At 32.5% G+C, this 13,587-nt stretch overlaps 2 protein-coding genes across 2 annotated transcripts; one reads left to right on the top strand and one right to left on the bottom strand.

Moving 5' to 3' along the window:
• Nucleotides 1–5: 5 nt before the first annotated feature.
• On the bottom strand, nucleotides 6–5,014 carry LOC122595418 (calmodulin-binding receptor-like cytoplasmic kinase 3). Its single transcript, XM_043767772.1, has 8 exons — nucleotides 4,896–5,014; nucleotides 3,437–3,818; nucleotides 3,156–3,356; nucleotides 2,530–2,792; nucleotides 1,829–1,994; nucleotides 1,649–1,738; nucleotides 847–1,145; nucleotides 6–534 (listed from the first exon to the last, which is right to left on the bottom strand). Exons 2-8 carry the CDS (start codon nucleotides 3,519–3,521, stop codon nucleotides 325–327), a joined length of 1,314 nt encoding a protein of 437 aa, XP_043623707.1. The 5' UTR covers nucleotides 3,522–3,818; nucleotides 4,896–5,014; the 3' UTR covers nucleotides 6–324.
• A 2,016-nt stretch (nucleotides 5,015–7,030) lies between these two features.
• LOC122597583 (eukaryotic translation initiation factor 1A-like) lies at nucleotides 7,031–7,372 on the top strand. Its single transcript, XM_043770160.1, has one exon. The coding sequence runs from the start codon at nucleotides 7,031–7,033 to the stop codon at nucleotides 7,370–7,372; it is 342 nt and encodes a 113-aa protein (XP_043626095.1).
• The last annotated feature ends 6,215 nt before the right edge of the window (nucleotides 7,373–13,587 follow it).

Raw genomic sequence — 13,587 nt, 5'->3', positions numbered from 1 at the left:
TGTTATTTGAAACAAATAAAATAGATGAAATGCATTCAATTTCAATCATGACAGATATTTCTTGTCATTTTAAGACCAAAATCTGTCTTAATCCCAGCACTTCTATAGATACAACCCAAATCATCCTTCATTCCAAATCAAGGAACTATTTATGTGAACCGGATGATGCAACAAGTCCCTCACCATGCAAAAAACACACGCATTGTACACTGCACTCTGCCACAGATGTTGCTTCCAAATTCCCTTCATGTATAACTCATAACCCATCAAAACAAGTCAACATTAAAATAAAATTGAAGCTACATGAAATTCAGGATTTTCAGATCACTCTATTCTTCCATTTCTGATATATTTCATCCGAATTGCCCACAACTGCTCTCCCACCGACTTCATGTCAGGCCGATCAGCTCGTGTGGGGGCCGCACATTGAAAGGCCAGATTCAACATCTTCTTGAAGATCTTCTCGTTCACGGATTCTTTCATTAGAGGGTCCAACAAATCCATTGCTTCACCTTTGTTGTACTTCTCGAAGGCCTGCGAATAATGGTAAAACATTAGTGCACCTAGTACATGTCAATGTATGGCTTAATGCCAGAACGAGCAGCATGGTAATCATTTTGGATAACCCTTCCATCCTACTTATGTTACGAAACACTTATTTCACATGGTGTTACTATTTTATACAAAATTGGAGCAACGGTAACTGAAACTTTTACATGGGTATTTCAGACATATGACATGTATACACACTTTCATTGACAGAGGCTAGACTTTACTAGATAAGCTACGTGCATGTCTACTGAAGCAAAATATTCAACATGTTTATGCAGAGGGTTAAAAGCTTACCCATTTGATCGTGACCTTCTCATCTTGTGACCGCCTTGATTCAACAGGCCGACGTCCTGTAAGAATTTCTATGAGTAAAACCCCAAAAGAATACACATCACTTTTCGGGGTGAGTTGAAATGTTCTCATATACTGTGGGTCTAGGTACCCGACCGTCCCCCTGACTTTGGTCAATATATGTGTTTTATCAGCCTCTGTATCCCCAAGCCGTGCGAAACCAAAATCGGCCACTTTGGCCCGCATCGTTGCCGTCAGAAGAATGTTTGATGATTTCACATCTCGGTGGATTATCTGTTTTTCTGTTGAGGAAATTGAAACAAAATGAGCAAATAATCAATCAAGCTCGAGAACACAGATTCTAGCTCAATAAGTCAACGAGCAGGCGCGGTTCTCATCATAGCTTGCCAAAGCTGGCTTGTATATCTACACCCTTAGCTTTCTGTATGTAGAGGAGGAAAGTTTCGTCCCATTCGGGTTATCTTTTATCTCAAATGGCAATGAGCCAACTAGGAATAAAGAGAGAATGGCTAAAAGGTCTATTACTTTATTTTTATTTCATTTATTAATAGACTATAAACTAAAGTTTTTGTGATCATATTTGACACACTAACCACTTATAAGGAGATCAGGTTTTCACTTCGAACCGATGTGAATTGGGTTGTTACCTAACACGGCCCATATCTTAAATTTGCATGGTTTGATAGAAACCTGTTTCAACCCATTACCCATCCTGCCCATTTTCCCCCCTCAAGGCTCAAGCTATACGTGTGAGTAACTTAATTTAAACAAAAATGGTCACCACCTGCATATAAATGAAGGTAAGTTAAGCCATGAGCAATGTCGATGGATATCTCAAGCCGTTGACTAAAATCTAAGCAACTTCCGTGGATACCTATATAAAGAAATAACAACCTTAGTATCGTTCATATAACAACTTTCAACTGGAATAGAATAATATCCATTTGTATTTTGATGATCTTACCATCTAAATGTTCTCTAAGTGTACCATTAGGCACATACTCTGTAATGATAAGGCGCTCGTTTCCTTTATCAACATAACCAAGCAACTTTACTAGATTTCTATGCTCAATCTTAGCAAGTAACTCAATCTCACTTCTAAATTCACTTCTTAGAGCATCAGAGTTTTCCTGCATGCGACTTTTACGTTAAATAGATTTAATAAAAACCATAACAGGAGACGACATCAAATATTATGATTCTTAGAAGACCCAAAAACCACACACAAGCGGATGAAACTTTGTATTTCTATAATTTACTATCTGGAAGGTTTAGAGAATTATTGAGGACCCTTGATGATAAATTCTACTTGTGCAGTCAAATTGATTATGTTTAATATTTCAAATTGACATAAAATGCTTGGATTTAGAGGTAAAAAGAAATAACACATTAAATATACCCAAAAAAAAATACAGTTTCGGCATAAAAGGTCAAAAAATGTAACACTTAGAATGGTTATTAATATTCTTGTATGCATGCTAAATGCTTTATTTATTTAGAGCATTTAGTGTTCCACCATTTTTATTTTGTAAGTGTGGAGAAATATAGTGGTAAATCTTGGTTCATGTACCAGGCAAGATGTTTTTTTAACAAAAACAGAAGGTTGGACAATTAAGATTTAGGATTAGGGATAATGTTACATAACAAATACTTAATTCATGTTACCTTGCTTGCTCTTTTTATTGCAACAATTTGACCATCCGGTAGTTGAGCTTTATAGACGGTTCCAAATCCCCCTTCACCTAGTTTCAGTGACGGTGAGAAATTTTGAGTGGCTCTTGCAGCTTGACTCATGGTCAAATGAACTGATCCAATCCTATCGAGTTTTGGTGACATTGAAAATCTACCGGGACTTGGTGGGACCCGTAGTGGACTTCCAGGAATCCTTCCATGTACGGAATTCATTTCCACAGAAGGAGCTGAATGCACTGCAAATTAAATATATCACACATATAAATACTGCAGTGTTTGACTAATCACAGGGGGTATGGAAAACGCTTTGGCTAAATCTCAAATATCAGAAAGGGACTACATCTTCACTTATTGTGGTAATATCACACTTTAGTGAAAATTCAGCCGGTTAAACTACATTAAGTTTCCCGTATTGAAATGCAGCCCAACTCAATATCAGAAGAACTGTAGTTACAGTAATGTGCAAATAGGAAATTTAAAAATTTCCATATATAAAAATTATTGGTAAACTTAACATGGAAACTTCCCAAGCATAGAAATGTTGCAATTACCGTGTTGATACTACATAACATAATTCAAAATATCACAGCTTTACTCACATGAATTTGACTCCTTAACAAGAACAACATCATCTGTATCTTTCCTTTTAGATCGAAAACAAGGGCAAAGACAACTGCAACACATAAGCAACAGTCCCGGTGCACCCATAGCCATATATTTTGTTCTAAATACAGAACTTTTTGTTTCTTCTATGACAAAATCACGTAAAAATCTTCTCCCAAACTGCAACTGTATAACGTCTGCACAATAATGCTCAGCATATAAGTCCCATTTTCAGTCAATAGAAAAAGAAAAAATTGAAAAACATTTTACTAAATACCTGAAACAATGACCTCCTCAATGCATAATATGATCGGCAATTGCATCAACAGTAGAAAACTCAGTAAAATAACTTGACTGCTCATTTCAAGACTACATGAACTCCTTTTCTGAAGGTCATGGCTATATTCAGCAAGTCACAACTGATTAAGAATTTAAAGGATTGTTGAGTCTTCTAGTAACTTTCTCTTTTTTCGGGACTGTAAACTAATAAAGATTGTTTTTTGGTTCATTGGACAAAGAAAAATGAGAGAATCTAGATGGGAAAGTGGGAATATTTTATTCTCTCTGATATATTGGATCAAGAATCATGGAGTGATGCTGTTCACACTATGAAATTATTCCATAATCACCGGTGAAGTCAACAAGAAGTCTTCGGAAACCTAATCACCAAATCGACAAACATTAGTCACCCATGTGATAAGTGAACTGCAGGTGCAAAAGAATCTTTATGGAAATGACTTGGAAGCTCTCAAATAGCACAAAAACAAAAACAGAAACTAATTTCTTGACTTCAAGTTCCTTAAAATGTCAAGAAGACTAAAGTTTAAACCTTTATAACTCAATGCCCATATATTTTTGACGCCCACAATTCCATGATTTGCATAAAGTAGCCTAATTTTCCCCAAATGGGAAGAATTCTCAAACCTAATGGATCACAACCATCTATAAAACAGCGAATGCGATGCTGTGATGCAGCAAGAAGTAAATGAAAATCCTCCTTCAAAACATCCTTGACAGCAGCAGCAACAACAACAACAATACTCAATCACACAATGGGCGGGGTCTGGGAGAGGTGGTAAGTTGACAGTCATACCCCTACTTGAGGGTAGAGAAACTACTTCCAGAAAGCCCTTGGGCAAGAGCGTTGGAGCATCTTGAATTGCCACGTTATATACATATTTGATCAAGGAATAGAATTTGATACCCAAATTCCTTAAATGTCAAGAAACCTAAAGTTCAAACCTTTATAGCTCAAAGGCCTAATTTATTTGATACACACAACATGATATAAGAAAAATTCCAAGATTTGCATAAAGTATCCTTATTTTCCCTCAAATGGAAAGAAATTTTCAGTCTATTTATCACAGCCACATATCAAACCAACCCATGTCACAAAAGAAGAAACAAAGTAATACCATACTTTAAAACCACTTGAATTACCATTAAATACACAAAATCAACAATCCATAATACGAAAGAAGTGCTTTCCAAGCTAATATTCTCATAAAGCACAAATCTTTATAACACAAAATGACCTAAATTGCCCCTTTTAAAATAACATACTAAAGATCCCAACTTGCCATCAAAACCAAGAATTCAATCACAGCCAATTCATAATTACAATAATTAACACGAATTCACATGATATAAACAAACAGCATATTGTGAAATATCATATCAAGAAAGTACTTCAAATTTTAGTCAAATATATAACTAAGTATAGATAAAGGTCAAACCTTTGAATAGATGATTAAATGATCACAACAGTTTGTTGTTTTTTTCTCTAATTGTATTTTTCTTTCTTCTTTCCTTTATTTTTGCTTTGCAAGAAGATTCCTTTGTAGTGATTAGAAGCACCAGAGAAAAGAGGGAGTGTCTGGCTATGATAATTAAACTGCCAAACTTAGCAAATTGTCAATATATATAAATCGAATAAAATAATGTGTATATGTGTATTTGTGAACAAGAAAACAAAGTGAGCATGTTTTGAATTTTTTGCAAGTCTTTTGTGAGTGTTCCCATTTGAGGTCATCTTTTTAAGACTTGATGGTAAATTGTGGTCCATTTTATTTTGTTTACTTTCGTTTATTTTACTATGTGCTTTTTATAATAGTTTAGATTTAGATGATGTGAGAATTAAGAAGTTGAAATTATAAATGATTGTATATGAGATATCATATACGTGATGTCATGACATGTGTATGTATGCATTAGTATTAGACAAAACTAGAAATGAATGTCTTGGTTTCTTGAAAGAGAATTGATATTGCTATAACAAACTTTAACTATTTACAACAATTTCTATTTAATACATTTATATATTGCGTAATAAATGTTGTATTTTTGATGTAGATGTCTAAAACTTATTATATAAATATCACTCTCCTTCTTGAAAGGCTTATGGAGGTGTTCCCATTTGAGACGTTTGGTAAATTTTGTTCTTAATAATGTTATGTTAGTTTATTAAAGAAATCCTCGGTTTACATAATACATTTAGAACACAAATGAATTGAAAGTTCAACGGAACACTTTGTAAACATTTAGAGCTAAAATTCATTTGTGTTTGTTTGTTTATTTAAATGAGTGAATGTGAAAATTTTGTTCATTAGGCTAAATGAACTAACATGAACACAATTTCGTACTGCTTATTTATGTTCGTGAATCGTGAATGCTCGATTATTTGTTGGTGACCATTCTTCATATATGTTCGTTCGTTTACATACATATTTATGTTGTTTTATTTGTAGCTTCAATTTATATCCATACTTTAAAAAAGTAAACTCTTATCTAATATAAATATATTTTAATAAAGTTTTAAATATATCAACTTTTTTTATTTTTGTAATATCAAATTTCAGTTATAGCACTTCTAACTATACGCTTGCTCATTTATGTTCGTTTACTTGGTGTTTCTTGGTAGCATTTATGAACATAAAATGAGCACGACCAACTTAAAGTTCTTAAGAACCAAACATCAATGCAACTTATCTTTTTTTGGTCGTACTTGAACTTTTCGTTAACTTAAATATACGAACATAAACAAATTAAGCTTCGTTAGTATTTATGCGGTTCATTTACATGTCTAGATATATATAGCTAAGAAGCGCGGGTATAAGGATTAAAAAGAAAAATCATAAATGATTGAATATGGAATATCTATACACATAAAAATCTACAGTATTATAATAACATTGTTCAATTTAGATGCTAACAAGTATGGAATACCATAGTGGTTAAAGAGGTTCATTCGTTATAACTCCAATCTCGTAAATTAGTAATTGTGGGAAACTGGGAATGTCATTAGAGTGATATCCAATAAGGGAGTTTTCCATTTTGTATTTTCTTAGGAGGTTATAGGTTCAAATCCTACTACATGCAAATGTGGTGAAAGACTTTAGCAATGTTATATTCATATAAAGAGTAAACCCTTTAAGGCATTGTCAGGATTCAAACCTCACGTGACCGCATCAAAATTGAGAATGTTAATCATTTATTCACTCTGTCCCTAAAAAAAAATTGTGAATACTCTGTTTGTAAAACGAGAGCGAGATTATCTTAAAAAAAAGTTCTTAGTTTCCAATTTACGAGTAATTATTTTAATTAAAATTCAGTTACCGACATATACTTAAATAAGTAAAGTAATTAATTTTCAAATCATTTAATTACGTTTCCTATTTGTAATATGTTTCTAACTATAATACATTCTCTCTATATATATATCTCGGTAATAATTATTCCCACGTATATTATAATATATCATCCCATTCGCTCTTAACTAAATCTTAAATAACCTAATTAATACGATCGAATAATTGATTAGGTTTTTTTTTTTTTTTTTTTGCTTCGATCGTAAGTACGCACATCCATCACCATGAATAAGAAGCGTGAACAAAAGGAAACGGAAAAGTTGAAGCAGTTGAAGACAAAGGACACAGATATCGGTCAGGTGTTTCGTGTGCTTGATAACGGTCGTTTTGAGGCAATGTTTTGCTTAGGCAGGATGCGTCCTGTTCTAACTACCTGTCGTATCCCGGTTAATCAGGTGCTTAAGGGCGTTTCAATCATGCCTGGCGACATCGTTTCAGTTGATCATTACCATTATCGTTGGTATGAACCGCAATTAGTCCATAAGTATTCCTATGATGAAGCGACATTGTTGAAGAAGGTTGGTGAACTGCCTCAACATGTTACCCTTAATAATGAGATTTATTGAACATGTATGTTAGCTAGTTTGGATTGCTTACTCTGGTGCTGTTTTTTTTTTATTAATGATTATAAGAAAAGATTTCCTTTAATGCATTTTGTTGATCATTACGAATATATTATTATTTGTTAAAGGTATGATATACTATATCATATTGTATGTCACATTCATATTTTGGCAATTTAGCTAGAGACTTTTGTACTTCACGTGAACATATCAACCCTAATCATCTATAGGGGAGGGCGCACGAGACTGGTACCGTCCCATACTATAGTGATCCTAGAGACTGGCCGGCCGGTACCGAATTGAGATGGGATGGAGATTTCAGTATACTGAAAGTCAACACTTTCAACATATGGGAAAGTCAACACTTTCAACATATTGTGGTTCTTAAATTGCTTAGCTCGACTAAAGTATAGCTACTAATTATAGACAGACGACAAAAGCCATTACTTAGAATGCATAGAAAACCTAGGCACACGTACATAGGCACATAGTGCAACAAATTTCTAGAATGTTTTTTTTTTTACTGGAAATGGAGAAGACATATAGCTTTCCTTTTGATATATATATAGTTGATTTACAAACAAATTCATATATTTTTTTTAGATAAAAGATGATATGCCTAGCCGGATCTTATCATAAAATTTAAAATTTATTAATCAAAATATGCTTTTCCATAATGTGGACTCATATATCGGCCCAAATCACTTGCAAAAATATGCTTTTCATGAATAAATTGAACTATGGGACTAGTTGGGACTACGTGAGATTAACCTGATTTTCTCAGTCTCGGTACCAATCAATCCCGAAAACTACCAAAAGCAAGTATCGGTCCCGGTCCCGTTTTGGGTTCGGTATCAATTTTTGGGACCCAGAGCGGTATGGAATCATGGTTTGGGATATTTTGCTCATCCTTAATCTACAATCAAGTTCAACCTCCTAACCATTATATAAACTACATCTTCTGGACATACAAAATCTGAAATTCGTTTCAAAAAAAAAACAAACTAACAAAATGACAAACTAAAGTCACATATAAAAAGTAAAAAAAAAAAAAAAAAAAAACAAGCAAAATCTCAAAACTGGGATTTTATATCAAAAAACATGTAACACAGACATTAATTTGTACTTCAGTACTTCACAATTTAGGTAATTAGATGGACTACGAATAATCCCAAGGCTAACATGAGCTATTGATGATTAATTTTGGGCCTTATTCCTTGATTGCCTTTTCACCCACGAGTCCACAACTCGTCAAAGCATATTACGATTACGATTAGGAAACGTAAAATTCGGTACCGACATATTTTCTAAAATAATAATTACTCTCTCTATCTATATCTTATACTATATTATAAAGCAAAAAGTCCTTGTCTAAATTTAAGTTTCAACATTTACTTTCCCAAAATGTCCCCCTATATATTATATATTTATCTAAAATACCTATATTACTCTCTCTCTCCTCAAATCTCAACCACTCATTTTTTTTCTCTTCTCTCCATAAATCATAAATTCCCCCAATTCATTCAAAATCTTTTATCTCAAAAACCGTACATCAATAAATCATAAAAACTATATGAATGTTCTTAGAATTTCATGCTCTTTCATTAGAGATGTCATTCGATATACTTTCGACGAATTTTTAAATCTAAGGGCAGAGCCCGTATGGCTAAGGCATTTGGCTATCACACTCTATGACCTATCACCCCACCATTTCACCGCAGCAACGCGCGAGTACTTGCTCTTATATATATATATATATATACAGTAGGAAACCGAACGATTCTAAACCTTCTAAGAACTCAAACCTATTTTATAAATTTGTCACATAAGATTTATCTTACGTGACATATCCATGTTTTTTTTAAGGATATTTATATATAATTTACACAAAATTGTTAAAAAAATATTGTATCAAAATAAAAACTGTATATGGAAAGGTAGATCCATCACATTTAAATTTAATTGGCAAAGATTTTTTTATACGATATTATCATATCTTATACTAATACAATTTTATTCAATATACATGTAATTTTTGTTCACCTAGCTAATGTGTCCTTGTGTTGTTTGAATCTTGTGTATTGTGCTTGGTTTTTTAATATTTTTTTTGCATTTTTTTCCTCTTGGTAGTAAATTATCTCTTTATGTCGTAGCTTTGCCGTTTTATTTCAACAATATTTCAAGTTTATATGAAATTGCTTATATTCTTTCTTCCATATTGCAGTCATTTACAATCGTTCACATCCCTATATCTTTATTTTATTTGAGATATATATGATTCTTTCTTCACATTCATACCTATTTTTGTTTTATATATTGGATGTTGTCATGCTTAATCATTTTAATCTTAATTGTTTCTATCTTTTTTTTTAATGAAATAATCGTGGGATGTTTATTAGTAAAACAAGGTTTTTGGATCAAATTGAGAAGAAAATGAAAGGGCCACTATACCATGATTCGAATAAGTCATGGCGATGTATTTAAGTTTTAAGCACATTCTTATAGTATAAACTCAATTAGATAAAATTGATTGATGTGATAATTTGAATATTTTCAAACCTTTAACGTTTTAAGGTATAAAAATGGGCAGAGGTAGCTCATGTTATCATGTTTTTAACATTAGTAAGTATTTAATTTTTTTTCATACCTTTTCTATACAAGTTAAACAGATTTTAAACAAGTTGCAATATATTGCAACTACAAACATTCTAACACCTTGGGTTGTCATTAAATCTGCAGAAACTTACATGGAAGGTGGTGGAGACTTTGATGCATATGGAGTTCATATAATAGTTACCTGTTATTAACGGAGTTGACTTAAAAACATGGTAAATTTCTCATCCGTAAGTTTTCTTCAGCACTAAATTTTTATACTTTTTGATTTTCTTTTATTTTCACCACAACATTTAAGTTTCTTACACTTTTAGCACTAAACTTTTATGCGAACGACTTTCACTTTCACACAAAACTTTTACAGTTCATTTTTTAACTGACAAATGTCAGTTTTTAATAATTTGAATAATACATGTTTTCTTCAAAAAGTTTATGGCACATCATCTCTTGAATAATATTTTTTATTAAATCTTTAACAAATGTAATGTTTCCCGGGGCAACGCGCGGATAACATATCTCGTTCTCAATCAAACCTCAAACGTTATTTATTTCTGTTATGACCCAATCACAGATGATTTCAAGATTGTAGGTATTTCTGTTAAACCTGGACAAACGTTATTTATTTACTCCATGAGGACAAGCTCTTGGAGTGAGATTGCTCTCCCTACCCCTTTGCCTTATAAAGTTAAGACATTGCCTTGTTTTGTCAAGGGAGTTTTGCATTGGGTGGTGCAAAATGAATACCGTGACACAAACCCACATGCTTATATAATCACATTTGTTTTGAGTAGTCATGTTTTTGGCGTTATTTCTTTGCCAAAGCCTAGTTGGGTAAACATCAGGCTGACAATCATCAAAGGTTCTTTAGCTGTAATTTTAGGTAATAATGCTAATAGGTGGACATGGGTGAGGGGAGATGCATCTTGGTCTACACCCTTCAAGTTTACAAGTAGTGAAATTGAAGGGACGGATAGAGAGTTTTCCAGCATAAGAATCACCTCGGGGATTCAGGGGTGTCTTACACAATTGAAAGTTATTCAGATTCTACATACATAATTGACATGGATTTTGGTGTAGAAAGCCTTGAATTGCTAGATGGGGAAACTAGTGACCACCATGTTTTCTGTGGAGGTATATCAGAGCTTTTTTGCCACTAAAGTAACGAAATACAGCTACATTGTTTGTTACTAGATCTAGTAGATAAGATTAGGAGTAATTTGGTTTAATTATATGTATATATATCTGTATCTGTATGATTAAAGCTAAAATTTGGAGTCCTGGACCCGGATTTTCTATTTTATTGTAGTATAATTCTGCTATCCCATGGGCATGAATATTTATGAGGTCTAATGACAAATTATATAATATGGATTTCTTTAGACATTTCAATACTGCATCGTATTCATATAATCTTGCCATCACATCTTAGTATCTTATGTTAGTAATATTTTGGTTCATATTATTAGCATTTGTTTCAAAAGTTCATACCTTTTTTGGTCTATTCGTTTCGGGTTTAGCTGTGTCCCCTCATCATATTATACTATGCGGTTTACATCGATGAATGGTTCAAGGTTTTGTTGACATTAACTTGAAACTCCAACATCTCCAATCACATGGACCATCAATCTCGGCTGTTTAAAGTCCCGAATTTGGGTATCCGTTCAATCAAATCTCCGCTTATGAAATTCCTATTTTAGGTAACCGTACGGTCAGAAGTTTATTGTATCTTAGCTGTTATTATTAATAAAATTGTTTAATGAAAAATAAAAATTAAAAAAATAAAAACCCACACAAAAAAGAAGAAAGAGGGAGGGAAACTAGTGGTTCTCACGGTTCTCTCTATATTTGTGGTTCTAACGTTAACCCTACCCTGTATTGTGAATACCAAACATGTTTAGCCCAAGGAACAGGAGTCGAGTCTCTGCGCAAACGTAGATAAACTGAATAATTGACCTCATTACCTCTACGGTAGATCCAACCAGTCTATCGCAAAAGGAAAAGAAAAACAAAAAAAATATATGTGGTAAGCCATATAAACATTAGAGTAAATTACACTTTTAGTCCCTGAAGTTTTGCACTTTTCATCCATAAAGTAAAAAAATTACAATTTTGACCTTAAAGTTGGCAAAATTTTTTAATTGACGTCCTTTGGGCAAACGGTGTTAAGTTTTAGTCGTTAAGTCCCACACGTGCAAAACACGTGAGGGACTGAAAGTGAAAAACGTGACAAGTTCAGGGACGAAAACTGAAATTTATTTTATCTATTGTTATCATCTTTATCTTCTCCGGCTGAGTGGCCGGAAAATTTAAAATGTCGATATCTCATTCGTTTCTTCGAATTAGACCACGAAACCACCACCGAACTTCTCAAAATTAATTTACGCACGAATCCTAACTAAAATATTTCAGATTCAACACTTTCCAGAAAACTCAAAATTTCGCCTGAAAACGAACTGTCGTGTTGAATATGAAAATATATTTTCCATAAATAATAATAGTAAGTTATTTTAACTTATTTTATCTTATGTCAACTACAGGGATCTTGATCTTGGAATGAATGATTAAAATGGTGATGATACAAGCTTTGTGAAAGCAAGCAGCTGGGGAACAAGGTACTTCAAAGACAACTTCAATCGGTTGGTTAAGATCAAGACCGAGTTTGATCCTGATAACTTCTTCAAGCATGAACACAGCATCCCTGATTTACCTCTGAAAAGTCAAACTCAAAGATTCCGACACTTTAAAAGTGGCAGGAATTCAGAAAAGGTAAGAAAGTAAAAAGAAAATTCACCATTAATTGATTAGTTATATGGGAATTGCTATACAATGCCTTTGGGGCATCCAAAATTTTACATTAATTAACCTATTATTTCTATAAATATGAAGGCTTTTTATTAAATGAAATTGATTTACTTCTTTATACCTATATTGCCCTTTTTTTATAATTCAATGTGAAATATCTTGATTAGTATACCCGTCATTCATGTACGTGTGAGCCGTTTTTTATCAATATTATAACTAGAATTAAATTGTACAATTTTGTTTTGTTTTTAGGTGATTCTCAGGATCACATTTTATATAGTGTTTTTAGTAGTTTTAATTAGTCAGTTTTGCTTACTTTTTAAGTAATTGTCAGAATCACATTTTATATAGTGTTTTAGTCATAGGTAGATAATTTAGAATATAGAACATATCTTTATATATTTGATCGGATATTCGTTGTGATTAATTTGTTATTGTCATTTGATAAATTATGATTTTGAAAATATTTCATCTTTAAATTTAGTATCTTCAAGCTTATTATCATGCAAGAGATATTTATTATTTAATTTTAGTGATTCTATACACTAATTCTAATTTTGTTTTTCCCTCCCAAATTCCTATTTATGTTAGTCTATAAAAAGTGTACGTATTATCATGGGAGTTTCAAAACTACAAGTTTTTATGTTAATGCGTTTTTCTTTTTATTGCAAAATATGAGTGAAAAGGTTTTTTTTGATTTAAATGAAATTCCATTAGAAGAAAATCTAAACTTTTATGAAAATAACATTGTTTTTGATAAAGATGAACAAAATTTGATAGAGATTCATCAACCTTTCGTTGGG

This window comes from Erigeron canadensis, chromosome 4, assembly GCF_010389155.1.
Source record: "Erigeron canadensis isolate Cc75 chromosome 4, C_canadensis_v1, whole genome shotgun sequence".
Lineage (NCBI taxonomy): Eukaryota > Viridiplantae > Streptophyta > Magnoliopsida > Asterales > Asteraceae > Erigeron > Erigeron canadensis.
The sequence above is the reverse complement of the archived record's forward strand: the minus strand, read 5'-3'. Positions and strand labels throughout refer to the sequence as shown.